The sequence below is a fragment of the Parasteatoda tepidariorum genome, chromosome 4 (genome assembly GCF_982258835.1).
Source record: "Parasteatoda tepidariorum strain Cologne lab strain chromosome 4, Ptep-v5.0, whole genome shotgun sequence".
Classification (NCBI taxonomy): domain Eukaryota; kingdom Metazoa; phylum Arthropoda; class Arachnida; order Araneae; family Theridiidae; genus Parasteatoda; species Parasteatoda tepidariorum.
The window spans coordinates 104404169-104430640 of record NC_141758.1 but is presented as its reverse complement, the minus strand read 5'-3'; the positions used below and the strand labels follow the sequence as shown (position 1 = coordinate 104430640).

Sequence of the window (26472 nt, the reverse complement as noted above, 5' to 3'; positions counted from 1 at the left end):
TAATTCTGGAAATATTTTTGGACTTTCAGTGTAGTCAGTGAATTTAAAAAGTTTAGAACTGTTCCTATAAGCTCTTGCCTCAGCTCCTGTAATAATTATCGTTCCGTTAAATTTACATAGAAGAGATACAGTAGAGATCAACTACCTTGCACGAAATTATTTCTAACGTATTTATTTACACCCAAGTTTCTAGAATGAAGTAAAAGTTAAGTAATTATGTATTTTTGTATAATAGAGTAGTATTTTTGCAAGTGAAATAGTTTTTTTTACACGTGATTTATACTTTGTATAAGTCAAAAAAAATATTGTTTCGTAAAAAAATCATCATTTTTAATCTCTCTAACTAATTAATCAAACTCTTACAAACTTTTGAAACATTCGTATTCTATGTAACTTAAACGCGCCATACATTTGAAAAACATTTCAACTGTAATAATAATAATAATAAAATTCGACTGTGATAACAAGCTGTTTTATTAAAAGAACCGAGTATTTAATTTTCTTTGAAAATATTCTTTCCTTAAGTTTAATTTTTTTGGAATGAAAATTTCCTTCGTAGAGAACGTTTTCTTAAGCTTAAATATTTCAAATATTAGATTATATTTCCGCCAAATTATCATCTTCTTTCTAGTTTACATACAAAAATCAATACTTTTAGCAATAGTATCAGAAAAATTATTTTATATTTGCTACTAAATTAAAGTTCAAAAATCATAATCTCATTTATTTAAAAAAAATTGTTTAAAATAAAATATAACCGCTAATGGAGTAAATATTATGAATAAAGTGTTTCGATATTTAACAATATTAGGAATGATATTCTTTTATCTTGTTTTGTAAACAAAAATATCTTTCAACTAGTAACCATACATGAAGTAATATTCTAAATAAAGTGATTAGATATTTAACAATATTAAAATGATATGCTTTTATCTCGTTTTCTAAACAAAAATATCCTTCAACTAGTAACCCTATCTCACACATCAAGAAAGACCCAGAAAACTTACGTTAATGAAACATTAAAAACAATGTCAAGATTATTGACACAATTTTATCACTTCATTGTCTTATACAATAAAAATCAAAGTTTAGAATTTTAAAGTGTCTAATCAAATTTATCACCCAAAACTCAACATTTGTAACAGATATGTTGATCACTGATAGTTTACGTCAACAAATTTGATATTTATCTTACATTATAAACCTTAATCTTACAATTATAACTTATCTGACTTATATTTATCTTACATTATATACCTTAAGGCTGTTGGGATCTCAGCTGAAAGAAAATCAGATCCCTCAAAATGAAACTTTCAACAGTTCTCCTGTTGTCTTGCATATTTGCAGTGTCTACGGCTTATGTAGATTACAGTGGGTAAGACAATTCGGTTTGAATTAAAGCATTGTTCTAACTATTGTTAATTACAGCCTCATTGTTTGTGTGAAGGAGTGTTTTCTCCTCGCGGCGGTTTTATAAGTTTAGCGAATTTCGAGAATTTTCAAAAGTAGGAAACTTTAATGACTCTTTAGATTTATCCATCCGAATAACATTTAAATTATAAATATCTTTTGATTATAAAAGTTAATTGAATTGAGAATGAGGCTAAAATATTCGTCGCATATCTGTGTTATTTATATTTTCTTCTAAGTTAATATATTTTTACGTTATTTTACCTAAGTGATGTCATAAAGAATATTTGTTAAAAAATTACTTTCTTAATGCAAGTGATGTATTAAATAATTACAGTTTCAATACATGAAATAAATGAAAAATTATTTTAAAATTTTTGTTAATTAATAAAATTTTCCATTATGTTAAATTAATAACTTGGTCTATTACTTTTAGTTATTTTGGAAATATTTATTATTATTAATAAATTTCTAAAGGCTGTTAGGATTGTTGCTCAAGAAAGAACCCATCTAAGTGATATGTTTTAGCGCTTGTTATGATTTTTGTATACTATTTCAGCGTTTGACAGCTATTGTAGTTGGTGAGGCAATTTGGTTTGAAATTAATTGTTATTACTATTATTAATTACAGCGACTTCCTTAATCTTCTGAGAATCGAGCTGTAAATTAAGGTAGAAAATTCTGTTCTTACTTAAACTTATAAATGCGATTATTAATATATAAAGTTCAAATATACAAAGGGAAAACATGGGAAAATTACAGAATAATGAAATGAGAAAATAAAATAAGACGAAATAACACAATAATAAAAAAATTAATTCAATAAAAATCCGGGTAAGAAAAGAAATAATATCTTCATCAGCTCACACGATTATATCCTCAAAAAGGCGTACTTTCTAATATTGTATCAATATAGCTAAATCAAAATATATCAATACAAATAGTGTGAGGAGCACTCAATAATATCTTTTTAGAACAAAATAGGATACATTAAGTAACAAATATCACATAAAAAACAGAAAATAAAATGTTAAGAAAAAATTATAACTAAATCCATGAGGCGAGTTGCGAATTCAAACAAACTTACGTGTACAGAAAAATTTTCAAAGCTGATTTAAAATATTTTCGTAATAAGATTGCCAGATTACAAAATATGAAAACGACTTACAAAATTTTAACTATTGTAATATGTTTAAAAATTAATGTTTTGAGCTTGTGTTGTACTAAAAAAAGAGTATATTTTTTTATAAAATAAAAATTGCGCATTTCAATTTTTTTAATAATTAATATTATATCGATTATATCGAATTAATGATAACTTTAGCAATTATTTTCCACATCTTCCCGAAATGCGAATAGGTCAATTAAACAGCACCGATTTTTAAAAAAAAGTTCAATAAATTTGCAAATAATAATTTTGTAGCACTATACGTGTTTATCAGTTTGTCAATTTCACAAGAAACTAATTATAGAACATTATTCCAGTTGTCTACTAACACATAAAATTTCAAATTTTGTATTTAATTGTTAAATTTTAACTTTTTTTTCTTCTTAATTTTAGGCATAAAGTATTAACAGTAACTCCTAAATCGGAGAAACACTTGGAATTGTTACACGAGTTGCGGGAAAAATATTCCGTAAGTATTTTATTTAGTTTTAAAACATTTTTAGAACGTTTGCATAAAATATTGTTAATAAAGGTCTATAAGGGAATAAAACATTTAAAGAATTTCGTCATAAAATATTGTTACTAAGTCTATGAGGAAATAATTGTAAATATTGTTGGAGGGTAAAAATTAGCATATATATCTTAAAATCTCGGAATTAATGCAAATTTTAAATAAAGATCAGTTAGCATGCTTTTTAACCCATTGCAATTGTTTAACTATGTTTTGTTTTTTCAAAAGAGATTTTCCAGCAGCTACACAATCTTTTGAACCATATAGTCACAAAGTCGACGTTGTACAGTACTTACTGACACAGTTACTCGTAGCATTAGATTCGATTAACTCGTTACTTACAGCCTCGTAGCATTAAATTCCTAATTTCTGTTAGAGTCTACTGCCGCTTACCTTGAATGCTGATATACTTATCCTCATGTTTGGACGTTTTTCTAGGTCTCCCTAATAGTTGGCGACTCTTCTTTTGGCCAGTTTCTTTTTTCCTAAAAAATGGAGTTTTAGAGGTACTTTGTCTGCTTGAATAACCTTCGCCATGAGGTGCCATAATGATTGCACGTGTTTCGACACTTATTTCTTGTTTTTGACGCATATTTATGCAATAAATTGTTTTAAATAATGTTAACTTTTGTTTTTAATCTGTACTAGTTATATTGGAAAATTAAAGCAATTATATCAATATTTTAAATGTGCTATGTACATGGACCTTACAAAAGAAAATGAGAAGTAAATAGTTCATAAAGTAAAAATTGCAAAAATTAAGGGCATTTTTTAAATAAATTACTTTTTTTTAAAAATAAGTATTTACATGCACTTTTGCCTATTTCGTAATTAACTACAGAATAGATACAAAATGAAAAAAATAATGAACAGTTTTAAATGGAAACAGCGTTTTACGAAGTTCGATGACGTTTATGTTTGATAAATTATATTAATTATACTTTTGGCTTGGCGATACTATATATATATATATATATTCTACTGCAATGGGAACGAGTTGAAGGTAAACTTTTCAATTTAAATGTGTTTATTTTATTCAGAATTTCGAGTTAAAAATTCCATTGCAACTGAAAAACAACCAGAATAATAAGCCTCCAACAAATAAGAATTAAATTCCTTTGCAAAATTCCCTTAATAGTTCGTTCAGATAATTCAAAGTGCTTTTAAACTAAACTTCCAATAGCGATAAAGAAAAAAACTTACAAACTGTTGATCTTCGTAACTTTCTTGTGATAAATCAGAAAGGCTGAAGAAGATAACAAGAATAAAGCACTTAAAGCTCGAAACAATAGATCTTTTTGAGGAAAATACCAGTGATTGCGAACGAGTCAACAAATAACCGTTGTTTCGATAACAGGTATCGACTACTGAAATCCTCATTAAAGTGAAACAGTTATCGGAAACTGTATTTCAGTTCTTATCTACATTTGTTAAGAAAGAGATGAGACTAATTTCTCTAAAGAAAATGTCTTTCTTAAATCTTGGTTTATGGGTGTCGTTTAAGTAGCTGCGCTTGAATTTCTTGATAAGCATTGATTTTATTCTGCGAAATCAAGTTAGTATTAGGAAATAATGTTAATCTTAAAAAAAAAAGATAGTATTAATTTTTAAACAGCAATCCTTAAACAGAAATCCTTAAACATAATTTGTAATAAAAATTGTTCCCTACAAACATTAAAGTAAAAATAATTTTCAATGTAAAACTAATTTTCAATCTAAACATAATCGTATACAGAATAAGTTTTAATACGAAAGTAATTTTATATTTGAAAATAATTTGTAAAAATATAATAAATGTAAAAATATTTCTTTTATGTAAAAATAGTTTTCAATGTAAAACAAGTTTAAAATTGAAACGAAAATAATTAATATAGCTTTTGTTGTAAAAAAAAAAATTACTATGTGAAATTAGGAGAAAATTATTTTCACTGTAAAAATTATTTTTAATGTAAAAAAAACTAATGGAAATATTTAAGTACAGTTTTTAGAACGAAAGCGAATTTTTTTATATAAACGCAAATTATATCGTAGAATCAGTTTAGTTTTTTCAAAAACTATTTTTTTCGTACAATTCTTTGTAAAAATAATAAACTGTGACAGTTAAATTTTTCAAATATTTTATTATTTTCAAAGAAAAGGAGTGGTATGAATGTTTGTTTTTGCAGATAAAACAAATAAAAGCATGTTTTTGGAAAATTAACTTTTAAATTTTCTCAAGTCATTGTAAAGGATATTTGCTCATCAATAAGTTTATTTAAAATATTAATTTAATTGGAAGGCTAAAATTTATAGCAGGAATTTGATGAATTCAAATTTCAAAATAAAATTTTTTATATATGTTTATCAGTATTTCTTTAGCAATTAGCAATCTTGGAGTTTTGCTTTTTTAGATATATTTATACTATAGAACATGTAATTCAATATATCATGTAATTTGTTTAAAATTTGTCTACAAAATGTTTTTTGGGAAAATTAACTTTTAAATTTTCTCAAGTCATTGTAAAGGATATTTGCTCATCAATAAGTTTATTTAAAATATTAATTTAATTGGAAGGCTAAAATTTATAGCAGGAATTTGATGAATTCAAATTTCAAAATAAAATTTTTTATATATGTTTATCAGTATTTCTTTAGCAATTAGCAATCTTGGAGTTTTGCTTTTTTAGATATATTTATACTATAGAACATGTAATTCAATATATCATGTAATTTGTTTAAAATTTGTCAATAAAATGATTTTTGGGAAAATATTAGTTGTTATAAATGTTAGTTTTTAGGAAGATTTTAATTATCAGGATAAAGAGAAGATTAAGAACGAATAAAATGATTATTTTGATATTGTTAATTTTTTTCTTCAAAAAATGGATTTGGAATGCGAATGATTTTATTTTTCAACTGAATCCCTGTTTATGTGAGATTGTTATATTATTTAGATTTTATGATCTTAAAATATGTAAAGACGCCAAGCTAAAATATAGACGTTGGGGGAATTAGTGCATAATAATAAAAATAGTAATAGAAACGCAGACCCGGTATTTTTCTGCAAACATATACTGGGAGCTCATATTCTTATCAATTGTTATTTATTAAAAGGTTGACCTATGGAACGAACCGAGATTTGTTGGTGCCCCAGTGATGACACGCCTAAGACCGGAATTGATTAAGCCCGTCGAACATCTTCTAAAAGAACAGGGTCTGCAATATGAAGTGGCTTATTCGAATTTGCAAAGGTAATTCATTACACATTCTACAGATTTTAGTTCAGATTTAGAGTACAGTATATTAATTTAAAAGTCTGAACTGATGTTACCATTTTCTTAATTTAATTACCTAATGTCTTTTCAATAATGAGTGGAAAAAATCTATTTTATTGATATATAAATCGATAACACTAATTTTTTTTATTATTATATTTTGTTTTGTTTCTTTATTTATTTGAAAACCGTATTAAATTTTACTCAGTCAATTCGGATAATAACACTAGTTAAAAAATTTTCTTTTATCATTTCGTAAAGAAAAGGGATGACATAAAACTAATTTGAAAAAGCGCTAAAACAACGTAAAAGACATTTACCAACACATTATTTTTGCATTATTAAAACTCTTACATCATTATTTATTTATTAACCTAATGTGGGTCTCTTTTTTTTAATGAATTATGCGCGAATGAATTATAATTTTTTCTTGTTTAATTTAAGTAAATTAAATATTATTTCAGTGCTATTGAGGCAGAAAGGATTCAAAATGCTCCAACAAACTTCAGCAGAGCAGAGGAGTATAATTTCGGCAAATATCACAAATATGAAGTGGTAAGCATTATTTTTTTGATTTGTTTCGTCAGTTTGATAGATAAGGAGATGTTCCTTCAGTTGTGATCAGCGTTACAAAGCTTCATTTATTTGAATACAATTTATGTATTCAGGTAATTATATATGTAAACAAGATAGCGTATCAACGTTACAGTTGTTAGGCTTGTCTCTTACCCGAGTTCTTTTCGTTAATAAAAGAAAATAAATGGGGCCAGGATAGCCTGATCGGTAGGGCACTGGGCCCGAGAGTTCGTGGGTTCGAACCTCGCTGGCCAAAGAGTAAAGTGACTGATGCACTTTAAATCTGTCGAGTCGCAAAAGTCCTCCATGTTCCCATAACAAATCAATACCTCTGGGGGTACTGGATTGGAGATCGATCGTTCTCTGATTCAGGTCAAAATTACGGTCAGTAGATGAATGAATGGATGTATGAATCGGTTCGCCCTATAAACGGGTGCGACGTACGGTGTGGCAGAAGTTGAATTCTTGGCCATAGATGGCTCCACTGGGAAACAAGAACAATCGCATCCCCTCTGCCTAAACAGGCATACGTCAACAACAACAACAAGAAAATAGATAGCTAATTTCTTTTGTTTTGCTAAACATTAATTGCATATTCCATTAATTTAGCATAATTTATAAGTTGCGAGGTTATCACACGATGCGATAATCAATTACGAGATCGAATATCGAATTTATATTTGACTGGATAGGCTTACTCGAAAATGAATGGTAAGAACAGTTGCTAACATCATCAAATACCACGTTTTAACTACCAATCATGATCGATGACGTCGCTTGCAGTCATCCATTTATCTGCCCAAGTAGAAAGTACTACTCACGGTAAACATTATTAGAATAGAATTTTGAGTAATGCTTACAACATTTATATTTCAGGTCGTTAAATTACTGAAAGATTTGAGTGAAAAATATTCAAACATCGCAAAACTTGAAGTTATTGGCAAAAGTTATGAAAACAGACCCCTTTACAACGTGAAGGTGAGCATTACACGAAAATTTCAACTCTAATTTTAATGCTACACTGAAATATATTGGGTCCACAGGAACTGTTATATATTTTAGAACTCTTATATATTTTAGATCAGTTCTGGAGACAGTTCTGCCAAGCCAGCCATTTTGATGGAATGCGGTATCCATGCAAGGGAATGGTCATCTGTAGCTGCTGGAGCCTACATGGTCAACAAAGTAATAACATTTTATTTTAACCATATACAAATATCCTATTTACCTAGTGAATATATGGTTTTCTGAGTACTGTAAGTTCAGCAATTATTTTCGTGCTCGCTGGTATTCTTCATTTCTTATGGATTAGATCAATACAGGTAAAGATAAGGCCTCAGCACGGGTTACCGTTAACAAGAAATTTGATCTTTTAGTAGTCCAACTGTAATGACATCGTTCGCATTAACCACCACTGCGCAGCTTAGTAGCCCGAGTAGTGACATCTTTCTCATTTTTCATCAACTGCGCAGTTTATGTTCGTTACATCGGACAACTAAATTGATCCGTGTTGAGGCGCTCTTTCTTCTAGGAGGTGTTAGTTAGATACGAAAATCTCAGTTCGTGTTGATAAATTTTACTTTTGTGCTGATAAATAAGTTGATAAATCCGTGTTGATAAATATTACTTTTTTTAATATCTTGAATTGTTGATAAACAATTCAATATAATTAAAAAAAAGTAATAATAATACGAAACTCGAGAGGTCCTATTATTATGAAAATTTTGTTTTCAAATGATATTAAAAATTTCATAAACAATGTAATTAATATAAGATCTGTAAGATTTGTAATATTTTTTTATTACTTTCTTGTTGCAGTCTCCTATGGGGAGGATTCTGAAATCAATACTCATATTGATAAGAAATATGAATTCTACGTAATTAGTAAAACTAATATTTATAAAATGTAAGATTTATTAACTGCGTTGAATTCGTATTTATTATCAACATTAGTATTGATACAACATGAGTAAAACTAATAATAATCAACATGAGTAAAACTAATATTAATCAACATGAGTCAAACTAATATTTATAAAAATAATGCCTGAATTGACGATGTTAACGCAGGCGGGCAGTGGAAATTTAAATTAATATTTATAAAATAACTTATGAATCCTTTGATGAAAAACTTTCAATTAAAGTAAGAAGGAAAATTTATAAATTATGCAATTAATGCAACCTGATATATTTCCTAATACCGTAAGATTTGTAATTATTTTAATACTTTCTTGTTGAAGCTTATGGATTCAGGAATTGCAGCTCTTGTTGATATACTCGAATTTAGTACATTCTAATGCTAAAAAATTTCCAAATTATATAATTGATAAAGTATTGGAAAGTTTTCCAAGCTGTGAGATATGCAATTAATTATTTTTATTTTCATTTTGCAGCTCCTCACCTCCTATGGGTCGGATTCTGAAATTACAGCTCTTGTTGATAAATACGAAATCAACATAATTGTTGAGATAAATCCTGATGGATATATATTCACATGGGACCAGGTAAATAATTTGTATTACTGTAGCGTTTCCTAAACTTTAAATCTCGCAAAGATTTTTATACAGAATTATGGTCCCGTGTAGGAAAACTACAGTTATAATGTATTTTCTATGTATATATTGAAATATTAAACATTATATAGGCCTTGTTTAATAATGAATGGTATCATATTTTTAAAAAAAAAATTGACCTTAAAAATGTATAAAAATATCTGGACTTGGAATATCTAAGAAATAGTTTTGAAGTGAAAGAATTAATTCAAGATCACGTTAAATTAAATGCTTCGTAACATGAATATTTACAAAGTGATCTTAACTCATTAAACCCGACATTTGCAAGCATTAAAAAATTTAAGTATGAAAAGCAGATTATGCTAATGCTGAGATATTAAAATAAGTTTACTTTGAGTTTTCACTTTTCTCATTTTTCCGTAAATCTCCTGGGACAATATGTCCTAATCGACTTGAATATTGTAAAAATACCTATATATGGCATGGAAATTAATATGAAAAAAATATATATAAATGCATCGAATTATTTATTCATTTGATAATTTTTCCGTTCATATGGTAACGATTTGCGGAAAATCCTGCTTTTCAAGCTTATAGTTCTTATAACCACACATTTAGAAAAAATACTAAACTGAAAAGTAAATTTAATCGAAATATTGGTTTTTATATCATGCCCTAAGGTATCATTATAAAATTACCAAATTTTATCACATATTATAAAACCATATTTTATTGCTAATTTTATCGAGATCATTACCAAAGTGCTTCTGTAAAAATAACCGAGTTTTCCGGTGTTCCATAGAACCAAGAATACGGTCTAATTTATCATATGCTGGTAATTTGACCATACTTTTTTCTCTCAGTGTAAGAATTAGAAAATTACACGAGTACATTTTTTTTTCAGATTTTAATTCTTTTTTAAGATCTCCAACTAAATGTTTTTTTTTAAAAACAAATCTGCACTTAAATCAGTTTAATCGTAACCATAAATTATTAAAACGCTAAGTATAATATTTTCCCATTATTTTGTCCTAAATTACTACAAAATAATGAAAAAAGTGGGAAAAATATGTTTAATAAAAATTCTGTGTCAAAAGGTTATAGTATGCAAAAAAAAAAAAAAAAATAAATAAAAAATAAAATAAAAAAATGAATATGTTCAATAGCTTGTAAGAAATAATTTCAGAAAATTCAACTTTTTTGAATTTCTCGTGAACTATTCAACTGATTTTGCCTAAATTCTCTACTTTAACACTTTATGAAGAATAAAAACAATTTAGTTAAGTTTTAAAACTATAATTTCGGTGCTCTCTGTTATTCATCATTAAATAAATTGTAATGATGAATAACTGTTTTTTTTAAGATCTAAGTAACTGCAAATATGTGCAAAACTGAAAAATTATTGTTTGGAACATTTTACCTTTAGTGCAGAACAAGACACCAGTGTTTCAGGCGACATAAATTATGAAAGCGCTAAGTATAACAATTTCCCTTTCTTTTGAACCAAATAAAATATGAAAAATATGTTTAAATGAAAATTCTGCTTCAAAATTTTAAACTAAATAATACAATAACGAATAAGTCTAATAGTTGGCAAGAAATAATTTCGAAATATTCATCTTTTTTAAAATTTGAATTTCTCGTGAACCAGTCAACCGATTTCATTCAAATTCTCTACTTTAATAACTTATGAAGAAGAACAATTCAGTAATATTTTAAAAATATAATATTTGTGATCTGATTCATTCTTGAACCAATAACAAGTCTCCTTGTTTAGGAGACAATTGTCATTTATACTGTTACAATCAAGGACTTACCAGGCAATTTAATTAGCAATTAATTAATTTGCCTATTTTTTTAATAGTAGGGGAGAGTGGGGTCAATTGTAACATTTTTTACTTAACTATTTTTAACTAACAAAAATTCCAATATATTATTAGTATTAATTGAAAGACGAGTAAAGTAGACTATCCTCTACTAGAAAAAAAAATATTTACCTTATTTTAAATGTTATTATTTTAGTTATTAACAATTTTTGACAGTCGTGCACTTGTTACAATTGTCCCCACTTACGGGGTCAATTGTAACAGTTCATAAATTCAACTAAAACATAGTTAATTATGCATATTATCGTAGTTGTGATATATTTTTTTATTGATCAAAATAGTAGTGATATTTTAGGAATAAAAATAATAATGAGCAGAGACCTAAAGGGTTAAACTTTTAACTTTAAGGGGTTAAAAATTTTAATTTATGCTGTGAAAGGTGACAAATAAAATAATGCACGTGCAACATAATATATATGATATAGGAAACTATTGGTGGTTCTTAAAGAGTTAAGTAATCGTTTGTAAACATATGATTATTTATTTTCAGCTGTTACAATCGTCCCTTTATTTATTGTTACAATTGTCCCCAAGACGCCATTTCAGCTTCATTTGTTAAAAACAATGCTAGTTAATTAGCAAAACTAATCTTTTTTTTATTGAAATGTTAATTAAAGTGTCCACTTACATATTCGGTTACTAATTTTTATTTGTTTAAACAAAATTACTTTGTTACAATATAATATTCTGATACCAAAAAAAGTACTTGCGTGAAAATATCTTTTGTGATGTAACTCTTTCAAAAGTACAAAAAAATGGTTGCCATAAGGGGTGTACATGTAGATTTATTAAATACACCTTGTGCGCCACCTAGGAACCAAATCTAGAACCCGACACTCGAAATTTTTGCTCTGTTACAATCGTACCCTGTTACAATTGACCCCACTCTCCCCTACTGCAAGCGTTTCCAAATTGACTCTCTAAAACATTATTTCAAATATTCCTGAGAATATATTTTAAGAAGATGCAATAAAAGCAAAATTACTTTTTTTTAAGAATAAATATTCTTTGTTTAAGATTGATCTATAAATATTTTAAATATTTTGATAGGATCGTCTTTGGAGGAAGACTAGATCTCGCAGCAGTATTGACTGGCTCGGTGTGTGCAGAGGAGCAGATGCAAACAGAAACTTCGATATTGACCATTGCGGTGAATATTTTAACATTTTAATAGCCTAAGAGATATTTCATATAAGTCGACTCTTAAAACTTATTTTTGTCTCTAAACAATTTATTTGATCTATGCCAGTGGGTGGAATTATAAGAAGTATCGAGATGCAGTAGTTTGCTATCACGATATTTTAATATTCATCTTTCTAAAAATCAATTTTTATATTTCCCGCAGTGGACTGATCATAAAGACGCAATTCCAAGTCGAACACCGAGGTCAAGCATCACTGACTGCGGTCAGGGAGCTGGTGGGTGACAACATTTATCAGCCTGCGTAGGAAGCGAGGATGCACTGTATAGGTCCTCGTTATACTGTTTTACCGTAAAGTACTCGACTTTTGACTCTGGTCATCGGGCTACCAAAGGGGAGCCATCCCCTCTGCAGTGGATAAAAATTGCTATCGCATGTCTTCGGATCATCCTCATAGATGTGTCCCAGATCGTCTCCAATCTACCTACCTATTTTGATATCGTTTCTCTTAACATTGTCTTGAAGCTTAACATTCATTTTAACCGTAACATTGGTTTTCAATCTTAACATTCATTTCAATATCTTCAAAGGCTGTAAAGAACTTTTATTTGTAAATGAGAGCCTTATATGATAACCTGATAGCCTGGATTTAACATAATTTCGAATAACTTTATAGGACTAACTAAATATTATGTTAATAAATGTTTGTCAATTGCAAGTAAGCCGGAAAAAAAAATCCAGAATATCAATCATTTAAAATAAAATATTGCTTCTCTTAAGGATATTTGTTGTTGTAGTTCATTTACGTCGCACTAGAGCTGCACAATAAGCTATTGACGACGGTCTGGGAAACATCCCTGAGGATGATCCGAAGACATGCCATCACAATTTTGATCCTCTGCAGAGGGAATGGCACCCCCGCTTCGGTAGCCCGACGACTTGCGCGCGAAGTCGAGCACTTTACGGTAGAACAGTTTAACGAGGACCAATACCGAACACCCTCGGTCCCTACGCAGAAAGATCGAAGTGGTCACCCACCCGCACACTGACCGCAGCCTGTGATGCTTGACATCGGTGATCTGCTGGGAGCTGTGTCTTAACGACCAGTCCACTGCGGGACCTTAAGGATATTTATAAACAAAAATACTGTTGCTAGAGGAGGACATAAGGTTAACTAGCTTAAATGAATTGTGCAGATATAGACTTTAAAGTATTCAGAAATCTATATTGTGGAATATGAGCCCAAAAGAAACCTAAAATGCTTTTCCAAAACTTCCCCACTTTGTTGCTTTAATTTTTATTTATTGTATTAAATCTGTTCATTGTGTCAGTTTTTATTGTTCGTACTTAGTTCGATATCTTTTGAAACGTTAATGAATTTTATCGGCACTACAGAATGATACATTGGCAAAATTCATTTCGTTTTAGCTTACAAATTATGCATTAAATAAAAAAATTTATGGAAGTTAATGATATCGAGCACTGTTTGGAATATTCAAAAATCATTGAAATAACTTTGCATTGTTTCCTCAGGAGTTGGAACTAGTAGGAAACCTTGCGAAGAAATCTACTGCGGTGATAAACCATTCTCTGAAAGTGAGACTCGTGCATTGCGAGACATGATGATCGCCAAAAAAGACCGCCTGAAGGTATATTTCTCAATTCACGCCTATTCTCAATATTGGATGACGCCTTATGGAATCAAGAAAACTCTGCCCTCCAACTACGACGAACTGGTAGGTTACATTATTTGGTGCCTCATAAAATTTCCTAAAGGATAATACATTATTTATAAACGCTTCATTTCATAAATATGAAAACTGATATTTAAATTTTAAATATGTGACGAATGGAAATTACTGTTGTAAAAGTAAAGAGTCTCTTTAATATGAGTAATGTGATTTTGTGTTTCAGATTCGAGTAGGAAAAGCTGGTGTAGATGGTTTAGCCAAGAGATACGGGACAAAATTCGAATTAGGAAGCATTGCGAACATTATATGTGAGTCTGCTTATTTATTATACGTTAAGTATATTCAGTTTTTCTCTTGATGTTTATATTTTATTGCCCTATAAAACTTGGGGTAAAATGTTTTTTTTTTTTTGAACAATTTGAAAATGAATGATTATAATTTGTAAGAAATATGGTTTTAACTTGCTTATTGATCAGACATAGAAACTTACATAAATTAAATAATAAACATGATATATTAAAAAAAAACCACACTGAGCAGGAATCAGTTTAATGAGGAAAAATGTTGTCGAAACATTACAAAATGGTCTCCAGTAAAAATTTTTTTTAAATATATATAATATTGCAGTTAGGAATACCTTTTTTCTAATTACAATGCATTTGTGTCATCGACTTCAAGCGCTGCTGAGCAAACTGCAGGTCTCTGAAAAGAATCATTAAGATCTTACATGGAATACCCCCTTTTTATAGTTAATTTAATGCCCCTGAGGCAATTTAACAGTGTTTTTCGAAACTCTGTTGCCAAGGAAAATAAGAAGCCACAGTTTACTTACACTTGCAGCGATGCGATAATTTTAAAATATACATGTAATCTTTCCGTGAAAAATTATCTGCGCTTCAGAACAGGAAATTAGTTTAAGTATTTTAAAAGTTATTAAATTTTTTATAAAAATCACCAATTTTGCGACAATTTTCCACCTTGATGAAAACTTTCAAAACCACTGCCTTATTATCAGTTTTTGCAAATTTTTATCAGCCCAGGTAATGCAGTTGAGTAAGTTTTTAAATATCAAAAAAAAATCATACCACAAAAGCATTTTTACAAAACTGTTACTTTTCTTCATATTGATGTTTTACGCTCATTTTCAAAATAAGCGGTAGACAGCCCTGGCTTTAGATAGGCTAAATTTGTCCTAACAGTCATGAGTAACAGTTGCATCATCACCTTCGTAAAATGACGGATATAAAATAAAATAAAATAAAATCCTGAACATTTTCGATCAGATTCAGACCAGTAGATCAGGCTAGTTAATCCATAAAACGCATTTTCACATTCAACAAAATTTCTGTTGTCAAAAGAACGATGCGACCGCGTGTTTTCATCCATTAAAATAAAACCAACTCAATCCCATAGGGTTCCAAAAACACATCTCTGTACTCATACCAGTTACAATATAACTTTGAAAGGCATGGGCCATTTGATATCACTCTAGATCAGCATGATTTCCCAACTGTCAAAGTTTTGTTTTCATATCGATTAATTGTTTGGAAAATTGAGGATAAATAAGAGATCTCTGGCTCTCGACATCTAAAACATTATCCAAGGAAACTCTACTTCCAATATAATGTCCGTTATGAAACACTCTTCAAATATATTTATCTTCATATCTTCTTATATATATATATATATATATATATATATATATATATATATATATATATATATATATATATATATATATATTGAGTTTAGGCGAATGATTTTTTCCACTGGAGAGAAAAAACTCGATCCTCAAAATCACGGAATTTTTCTAAACAAATCAGTAAATTTTATTCGATTACAGTACTTTTCGATAGATGGGCCGCATGATCTATTAGAATTGGGTCCAAATAATATTGAGGCCTGAAACAAACTATAGTAAAATAGTTTTCTATGGGGTAAAAAATCATAAAAAGTTTAAATATTCATTTGGCAAAGATTTCCGAAAATTGAATACTTTTGATATTTGGTTAGTTTTCTGGCGAATAATTTGAAATCCTTAGCGCAGGCCCTGTATATATATATATATATATTTTGAAGTAACAACTATCTTTTGTAATATATATGTTAGCAATAAAAAATCTAATTCAGTTATTTCATAAAATAACTAGGTATTTCATGAAAAAACTAGACAAGCCAGTTGAAGTATTTAATAGAAGAAATATTTTATACTTTACCTAGTTATTCAATGAAATAACTAATGATAAAACGTTAAAGTGAAAAATAATAATTTCAAAGTTACTTTATTAGTCTATTAATTCATCATAAATAGCTAAATTCTCCCAAAAAATGCATTTTATCCCTATTGCAGATGATTAATTGATGAATAATAAGAAAAAGCAGATGATTTTCTGCTCAATTTAAAAACTATGCATAAAAGCGTACACACAGAGCTTATAGCTTGCAGAGCTTACAACTGCTTATAGCTTGCAAAGCAGCTATAAGCAGTTCAAAACTGACTGAAAGCAGCTAGAACCGGTTCAAAGACCTTTCGAGTGCTGTATTTCATACTTTAACGATCAAGTAATCGTTGAATTCAATTAGTTTACATACTTTTACTGACTTGTCCAGTTATCATAAAATTCCTAGTCATTCTATAAAATAACGGATTTCCATAGGTAATATATATAAATTTTAAATTTTCGATTTCAGACGAAGCTGCGGGATCATCTCTGGATTACATTTATGAGGTGTTAGGAGTCAAAATGGGATTTGCTCTGGAGTTGCGGGACAACGGTCGATTTGGTTTCATTCTACCTGACAAGTTTATACTGCCCATGTGCGAAGAGACTTGGGATGGTATTAAGGCTGCAATCGAAGCCTTATAAGAACTGAAATAAAAAGCATTTTCTTCTATAATGATTTGGTCTCTGATTTTTCACTCAACACTATGATCGCGACCTTCTTATTAAGTTCACAAATGCGTAAGACACAACGCGGGATTCTGTTTTACAAGAGTTACAATCAATTGATTATACATATAAGTTAAGTTAACAATGCATATCGGTTACAATAATATCATGATCATTTCTGATAGCATATATCAAGTCACAAACTGTAATATACGGTAATACATAAAAACGGCTACTTAAAAAATTGCTTGAAACATTTAAAATTTTTCAAATAGGACTTTCAAATAGGATAGTCAAATCGGACTTTTTTTTATAATTTTCCAAATAATATTTTATGTTTAAGTAAAAATTATTTTTTTTTACCAAAATTGTTGTTAAATTTTCTTTAAGACATAAATTACTTAATTTAGGTGTCAGCCTGTAATTCAAAAAACAATTTACATACTCCTGTTTATTACGGGAAATGTTACTTCAGAAATTGTAAATTTTAATAAACATTGTCATATTTGTCTAATAAATAAAATACATAGACAAAAAAGATTTGGTTTAGTTCAAGCAATGCCCTCAGTTGACAAATCTTCTAAAATAATTGTAAAGGATAGTATAGGTGGTTTTAATTCTTTTAAATAATTTTGATTATTGAATACGATATTATCGTGAGTGTTGATAAATTTTATTGGGTTACGAAATGATTGCCAATTTTTAAGAAAAATATACAAATTAGTACAATTGTGTAAACTATAGGTATTTTTTGACAATTGATTGAGATATTTGAGTTTTAAAAAAAAGACAAAAAATATGAATAAAAATTCGTAAGACAATTTCGCAAAGATCTAGAAAAAAACTATAGATACTGGTTAAACTATAGATACTGGTACGGAGGTCAACAGATATTGGTGAAACTCATAGGAGCATCAAATATGCCCATATCGCGATCATAATTAATATTATGAGTATAGAATACAAAAGTCGTAATATTGCTATTGATGACTATACTTATTGAATACGATAATAAGTATTGATAACATATCTTGGTTTCAAGACTATTCACCCCTTTAAAAATCAAAGCCCACGATCAAATAACTAATCTTGACATCGATAGGAAGACAGCCACTACTCTCATCAGACTAAGAACAAAACATCATAAAATCATGAAAATTTCTACAGATAAGACTAGAAAATATCAAAACTGTGGCAACTGTCTTAATGTGGAACTGACACCATATCATGTTTGTAACTGCCCTGCAGTCGCTGCAGGCCTTCACCTCTTAAACTACCCCACAGAAGAGGATTTGTATTCTTTTAATGCAATAGAAATAACAAAAACTATTCAAGCACACCATGAAATATGATTCTATAGAGGATACGACACCAACCAACCAACATATCTTGGTCAAATGCCTATCTCGACTATTATACATTACGACAATCGACAATAATTGAATATGATATTATAGTGATTTTAGAGTTTATTGAATTGGCCATTGTAAAAATAATACAAGCTAGTTCAACGAGAAAAATATCGCTACGCAGTGTTCAATATCGATATTTTGGCAATTCCGAAACTAAAATTCTGGAGCAAAACATGTGTCAGCGACAATTCAGGAAAGTAGTCGCCGATACATGATCCCTATAACCGGTATATGAGACTACCGAGGCTGGGATAGCCTGGCTAGTAATACCATTGGCTCGTGTTCCTGAGAGTGTGAGTTCGAATTGTGCCGGTTGAAGAATATCCGTGTATAAAATGGTGACTGGTGCATGTTAAATCTGCCCGGGAAACAAAGTCCTCCAATTTCCGTAACAAATCAATACCTCTTGGGGTACTGTATTGGAGATTGATCTTCATCTGGTTCAGGTCTAAATTACGATCAGTGAATGAATGAATGAGTAGGAATGGGTCCTATCTGTAAAAAGGACTGTGAAGTCTGTGAGGCTGAAGTCTTATTCTTGGCCATAGATGGCGCCACTAAGAACATGAAACGCTCCCTCTGGCTTAAAAATTTGTTTGGATTCCCTCTGCAGGCTTGGTGATGTTGGCCAGAAGCATTAGTAACATCAACATAAGACAACCTTCTTGCTCACATGCGTATGCGTCAATTTCGATTTGATTTAATCAAAATGTGGGTAAGAGGATGATACAAGACAATTTGTTTTACGATGAGTGCATATCTCAGCGTATCACTCCTTCACGAAGTAGAATCACCCCGGATTCGTTCGAAAATTAATTTTACGTCAAACAAAATATGAATGAAAGATATAACTTGATAGTTAAAAACGTGTAGGTAATTTGAACTCAAACAAACTGAAAAATATAGTTTTTTTCAAAAAAAAATTAAAAACTTGATGTAAGAGAGGCTATGCACGTGATGAGTTGTATTCATGAGAAAATACTGAAAGCAGTTTTAACATGATCGTATGTTAAAAAAAATTATCTTTGCACAGAAAGCGAAACAAAGTTTCATACTGAATAGATTTTGATGAAATGATTGTATTATCACTTATGGTTTGAGAATTAATCTAACTTGTCGTGATTTATTAGTGCACATGTATTTAAATAAGGGAGGTGACTTAAATTAAAAAAACATTTCAATGTATCGATGGTTTGATAACTCCTAAATAAAACTTTAATTTTAACGTTTTGCACTACATGTGTGCAATTTAATAAGCATAATTGCACATACTCTTATGAGGAAAGAAATTAAAATATTGTTTCTATGTTTTATAGTAACATTAAAAGTTTTTTTTAAAATAAAAATTATCATAGCATAGCTACAAATAGGTACTTTTTTGAAGTACTTACCAAATTTATTTCTTAAAGTTTAAAATACCTTTATAATATATTTAGTAAATGTATGGTTTAAACTATCATAACTAAACACTGAGAAAAAAGTATGGTTGAAACTACCAGAATATGGTAAAATTGAACGTACTTCTGACTCTATGGGAACACCAAAAAGCTCCCTACTAAAGCTCTTTCATTATGATTTTGATGAAAATAACACTAAAATATAATTATGCAATATTTGATAAAATTTGGTAAATGTGGTAAATTTATCAGGATATCTTAGAGCATGGTATAAAAAACCATTTATTCGGTTAAATTCACTTTTCAATTTTATATTTTTTACCAAATGTGTGGTATTAAGAACTATAATTTTGAAAACTCTAACTTCTAAAAAACCGTAACAATGTGAACCAAAAAATAACTAAATGAATGGTTTAATAACCATTTCTTTTGGTTTTATTAAAAAGAAATATGGTTTCAGAAGCATCGTACTTTAGGTAAACTAATTTTAAAAATTAAAAAATAAGAAAAAGCAGTAAAGCATGTATGAATACGCGATTTTTAAATTCCATTATTAAAATCTTTTGATTTTCGCAATTAGCTTAATTGATATAGTAATTAAAAACTCCTAAGGTAGAAACAACAACTACCTTGACTTAATTATATTTCAAATATTGATAAAATTATCTATCTTCTCAGTTATAAATTGAATCTCTTGCGTGGATAAAGGTTCAACAATCGATTTCGTAACTGACACTTTATCTTTCCCTTAACAATTTCTACAAACGAAATATCTTATATTTTTATAAAAGAAAAATCACGCTGAATAACGGTGGGTAAAAAGTATTATTTAAAAAGTATCATTTGATTTATGTAAATCATCATTTCCACAGCTTCTTAAATTACGTAACAACGTATCTTTTTGCTCTCTAGTAATCTTACTAAAAAAAAAAGGATCAGATGAAAATTATGACCAGTTTGCATATTCGAAATGATTCGATACATCACTTGGCATGATCTTGATTTCTCACATAAGGATACTGATTTCTTTTGTTTGTCATCATAATTTTTATGTTAGTCATTTAAATAAATATTAAAGTACCGTTTAGTTGCAAAATACTTCTCTATCCCAAATTTAAAGGTATTTACCTGCAATATTTATATATCATTCTTTCTTAGTATTCTCTACTTCATTTAACATTCTTAAAACTAAAGGAGGGTTTTCGTTATTGTAAGGTAAACTTACGATATAGGATATAAAGCAACATTTTCTGATTTAAACCGGAATATTAACAATAAAATTTATCAACAGTAAGTGAGTAATGAATACTTTTATTGCAGCAATTAAATAAATGAATAAAAAATTTCAAAACATTATTAGGAATCCCTTACCTCATTGTTCTGAATAATCTATTTGTTGAAAATATTTAACGAGTTTTTTTAGTAGCAAAAAATTAAATACGTTGCGCTAGTAACGTACCAATATGATTAGTTTCAAATTTTATGCAAATATAAACTAAACTCAGTGGTGCGACAGCCCAAAGAAGGCCAAGGCCTTCTGTGCCCATCCCAGTTTCCTTGATCTTGAGCTCTAAGGTGCAGGAGCAGATTTTTCGATTAGGCAGTCAGTTGAACTCGGAACATCCAGTGTTTAGCTCCCAAGCATGCTTGGTGCATAATATCAATCAAATATAGTCAGACTTAAACTTAATTTGAGACTATAAAATTATCTTTAATTGCAATGCATATTTTATTTTGATCTTTTATTTATTATTAATTCAGATTTTAAATTTATATTATTTATCTGTGCATGTTTTTATATGAAAATAATAATTTAGCAATTGAATAACATTAAGCGGTGTCTTTGTGGATAACGATCCTGATTGGCTGTAGAAATATGGCATTTGTTATGTTTGCAACTGTTCTTTCCATTCCATTTCAAGTAAGCCTAGCCCGTCAAATATGAAATCGATATGCGATCTCGAAAACGATTATCGAATCGCATCGTATGATAATCTCGTAACTAAAATTTTTTTTTAATTAACAAAGTATGTAATAAATACTTAGGAAAATAAACGAAATGAGTTATTGATTTTTCCTTTATTAACGAAAAGCAGCTGACGATAAAACAACCCTAACAGATGTAACGTTAACACGCCATCTTGTTTCTTAACAACTGTCTAGCGGGCCAGGTGGTTGTATATCAGCCATCGAGTTGACAATGTCTCACTGTGGGAGTTGGTGAACGAAAACATTTTAAACGATTTCAAACGAAATTTTAAGAATAAGCTGATGAATTTTGAGAACTAACCTCACTTTTTCATGTTGAATAATTTTTCATACTATGGAAAAAATACTGGTATTTTCGACAAAAAAAAGATAATATTTCCTCATTTAGATATTGGGATATAGACCACTACATTTATTTTCATTTTAAAAGTACTGAACAAAAATAATGAAAAAATATTTTCGAAACTTGTCAAATCATTAAAGAGGAAGACAAAAAACTTATAAACCTGTTTGATTGCATTAGGAATTTAATCGTAGTCTGTCATCATAAGAAAACCCTTCAAGTTTAATCCGACAATCAAACTGGATAGTTGTAAAACCTTCATCTACATTATTTCCAACTTTTCAGAAATTTATAATACATTGTTGTTTATTAATTATTCAACTTTCTCACCTAAAAGTGGGGTCTCAACTTTAATTTTCTATTTCATAGCTTCTTGGATTTTTCAATAGACTCATTCGTGAAAAAAAAATGTTTCTTATTTGTTTTTTACTATTTTACTTAGTTATTTACAATTTTTCATAATAATGAAATATACGGTTACTAAGAGTAAATGGTGGTAAACTCTAAAAAACATATTTTAAGGAAGCACGAAAGGAAATTAATTACTCCCACTTCGATGTGTAAAGAATCTTTCATTTTATGCATTATATCGATTGCGTCAATTTGTATTTTCTTTTAGTGAAAATGTATATCTCAATTAAATTATTATAAATCAAATATTAATTTATTACAACAATTTTATCATCACTTAGTACAGGGTGTTATAAATTAAAAATATCCTAAATAGATTGATTTTTCTGATTAATGGATAGTGTTGAAACATGCGAAAATGAAAACTCGTATTAAAAAAAAGTAGTTCAAATTTCGACCACCAGGTGAAAAAGTGACACATAACACGCAATTGGCGACGCAAAACTTAATAACATTACAACATGCGAAAATTTAGAAATATATTCTGTAAAGCACTAGCACGAAATGTGTGTTGTAGCATTAAATAAATAATATCAAGAAACAGAAGTTGTTGTTGTAGTTCATTTACGTCGCACTACAGCTGCACAATGGGCTTTTTCGCGACGTTCTGGGAAACATCTCTGAGGATGATCCGATGACATACCATAACAATTTTGATCCTCTGCAGAGAGGATGGCTCCCCTGCTTTGGTAACCCGGTGACCTGCACGCAAAGTCGAGCACTTTACTGTAACACAGTTTAACGAGGACCAATACCGCACACCCTCGGTCCCTACGCAGACTGATCCAAGTGGGTCACCCACCCGCACACTGACCGCAGCCAGTGATGCTTGACTTCGGTGATCTGGTGGGAACCGTGTCTTAACGATCAGTCTACTGCGGGACAGAAACAGATGTGGAAAGATATTACTTAATCAAAAACTTCATTCGCCTCAAAAATATACAAACCGGAAACAACAGTTGACGTGTCTCAAGCTATCAAAAATAGGCAAGATGTCTGTCATCGTTTTATTCTATTTTGCTTTTGTTTATGTTTTTGTTGTTATCAGCCTTCATAAGATTAAAACAAGATGTTTATTATTGTTTTATTATGAATAAAACAAGATGTTTATTATTGTTATATTCTGTTTTATTATTATTTATGTGTATGTTATTATCAGCTTTCATACGAATAAAACAAGATGTTTGTTATTGTTTTATTCATTTGAATGCGGATTCTCTTATTAACGAGATTAATTCCTCACTACCTCTCCAAAGCGCGTGAAAAAACATTTCTTCCTAATTTGTATTTTCTCGGCCACTGTGGTTTTCTTGTTCTATTTTCCATATTTTTTCTCGTTCAACAGTGGACTTATCTTTTAGACACGGTTCCCAGTAGATCACGGAAGTCAAGCATCACTGGCTGCTGTCAGTGTGCGGGTGGGTGATCACTTGGATCAGTCTGCGTAGGGACCGAGGATGTGCGGTATTGGTCTTCGTTAAACTGTGCTACCGTAAAGTGCTCGACTTCCCGCGCAGGTCGTCGGGCTACCGAAGCGGGGGTACCATCCCCTCCGCAGAGGATCAAAATTGTGATGGCATGTCTTCGGATCATCCTCCGGGATGTTTACCAGACCGTCGCCAATAGCCCATTGTTCAACTCTAGTGCGACGTAAATGAACTACTACAACAAAAACATATTTTTTCTCTCTCGGTTGTGGTATTTCTTGTCTTGTTTCTCATATTTATTTTCCCCTTTTTCGTCAGCAACTTTACATTTTTTATTTCAAATCACTTCAGTTTCTGTTCAATCTCATCTAGCAAGTTTTGAAAATGGGTACATGTTTTTGAGTGCTTGAAACATGTTGATTGTTATTTCCGATTTTCATGTGTTATAGCATGTTCAACCATAGCGCGTAAGGTTTCTCAAACTATTTTAGTAATATGGCGTGTTATGCTTACCTTCAATTCCGTTCCTAAAATGAGTTTAAAATATGGGGAACGTGATGGCCAGGTTGTAAAAAGTCTTCTCAAAATTGCTTGAAATTTAAAGTTTGAGCAAAAAACAATGCTCTTTCACTGATCAGGTAAAGTGCATGAAGACAATAGCCTTGAAGCAGTCTTACTCTTGAAAGGTAGAACAAAATTTCTAACCTTGCAAATCAATTATTATACTTCAGTGAAGCTTGTAGCATTGCTAAGGAACATGATAACAATTTTATTTGTGATCTCTGTTTTTAAATCTGATTAATTAACTTAATTGATGATAAATTCGGAATATATATTCCTCTTTTTCCTTAATTTTGAACCCCTTGACGCTGATGGTGTTTTTTCTGACCCTTTTCATATTTTTTAATTATAAATTAGCAGACTAATTATTAATAAAAGAAGTACTTTAGACGGTCGTTATCAGAATTATATTTATACTAGAATATAAAATCCGAAAAAGGAAATTTGAAATAGATTTTTTTTTATTCATATTCAAACATTAATAAACAATTGATTTTGTATATTAATACCCACCAGTCTGTGTAGGGGGCAGGGAACTGTCCTTGCATCAGAAAGGTTCTGGGTTCGAATCCCGGGCAAGGCATGGATGTTTCTTTCCCTCCTGTGTTCTATGTCCTTTCTCCTTTGTGTGTGAATGTGACCCGCCCTATAAACGGGTTGTGGTAGTGTGACGTGGTGACGCTGTTCCACCGCCGTGGCTTCGCCACAGGTGCCCACTGGGTAACGAAAAGAGAATTAGCAGTTCTGGCACTTTCTGTGGCCAATGGACAATAGCTCCAAGTGCCCGCCATTAAAAAAAAAATATTAATAAAATTTCAATAATGAATTACTGTTTCTCGCAGATATAAATAACTTCGAATAAGTTCAAATTTGAAAAATTATTGTTTGGAAGTGAGTCGTATGTTGAAGAATTTACTTTTAAGGTTGAAAAATTCTCCGGTGTTTCATGCTATATTTCACAACCATAAATTTTAAAAATGCTAAATGTACTATTTTTCATTTATTTTTACTTAAATCAATGCAAATTAATTTGAAAAGTATGAAAACTATGCTTAATAAAAATTCTGCGTCAAAGGCTTTAGCCTTTTAAAATTTCTCAGTGCATAAAAGTCATAATATTAATTTGCTACGATAAATATATCAATAAGAAATAAGTATTTTTTTCATTGATTCTATTTGTTTACTCTGTTTGATCTAACCAGATTGGATAAAATAAGATTTAGCATACTTCTTAAAACTAATTAATTTACCCTCTAAAATATAGTTTTTTTTAATATAAAATAATACTTATTTTTGGAATTAAAGGGCTATTTTATCATATAAAAATATTTACAATTATATTCTCGAAGTTTCTTAGAAAAAGGAAAGATTTGAACATGAGTTTGGTCAACTTTCTCCTAAATAATTATCGTAACTTTTGTGCTATTTGAGATTTAATTTTTTTTTTTTAAAATGGCAAAGCTCATCCTTTTATTTACGTAAATAATTCTGTTAAGAGTTTGCAAAATTTGATAGCCATAATTTGCCTGAAAAATATTCGGGTACCTAGAGGAAATAACTTTATTCAGTTCTGTTTAATCATGTTTAGTACACAAAAATAAAATCTTAGATGTAGCAACCATATCTATCCTCAAGTACTTTTTAAAAAAAGTGCGTAAATACATGAAAAGGGTTCTTGAAAACAATGATTGAGATATTTTTTTATCTATTCATTGTTTGATATAGTAAAATATCAATATTTTTTGCTGAAACCAGTTAAACAAAGTAATCGTCAACACTAATCACAGTTTTGCTGATCGCACTTCAAATTTACGTCATTGTCTTTTAAATTGATTGATTTATATCTTGCATTTATATACCATAGGCTGTTGAGGTTCTTCGTCGATGAAGA

The 26472-nt window shown here is 29.6% G+C and overlaps 1 protein-coding gene across 2 annotated transcripts; it reads left to right on the top strand.

Moving 5' to 3' along the window:
* Window positions 1-1291: 1291 nt before the first annotated feature.
* On the top strand, window positions 1292-17048 carry LOC107443670 (carboxypeptidase B). 2 transcript variants are annotated; one of them, XM_043049079.3, is made up of 11 exons: window positions 1292-1375; window positions 2972-3047; window positions 6183-6319; window positions 6808-6898; window positions 7796-7897; window positions 8000-8104; window positions 9313-9423; window positions 12369-12468; window positions 13993-14195; window positions 14374-14458; window positions 16842-17048. In XM_043049079.3, the coding sequence occupies exons 1-11, from the start codon at window positions 1305-1307 to the stop codon at window positions 17015-17017; spliced, it is 1257 nt and encodes a 418-aa protein (XP_042905013.2). In that variant the 5' UTR covers window positions 1292-1304; the 3' UTR covers window positions 17018-17048. The 2 variants fall into 2 exon arrangements, with proteins under 2 accessions (XP_042905013.2, XP_071038911.2); XM_071182810.2 differs by lacking the exons at window positions 1292-1375; window positions 2972-3047 and adding an exon at window positions 4417-4644.
* The last annotated feature ends 9424 nt before the right edge of the window (window positions 17049-26472 follow it).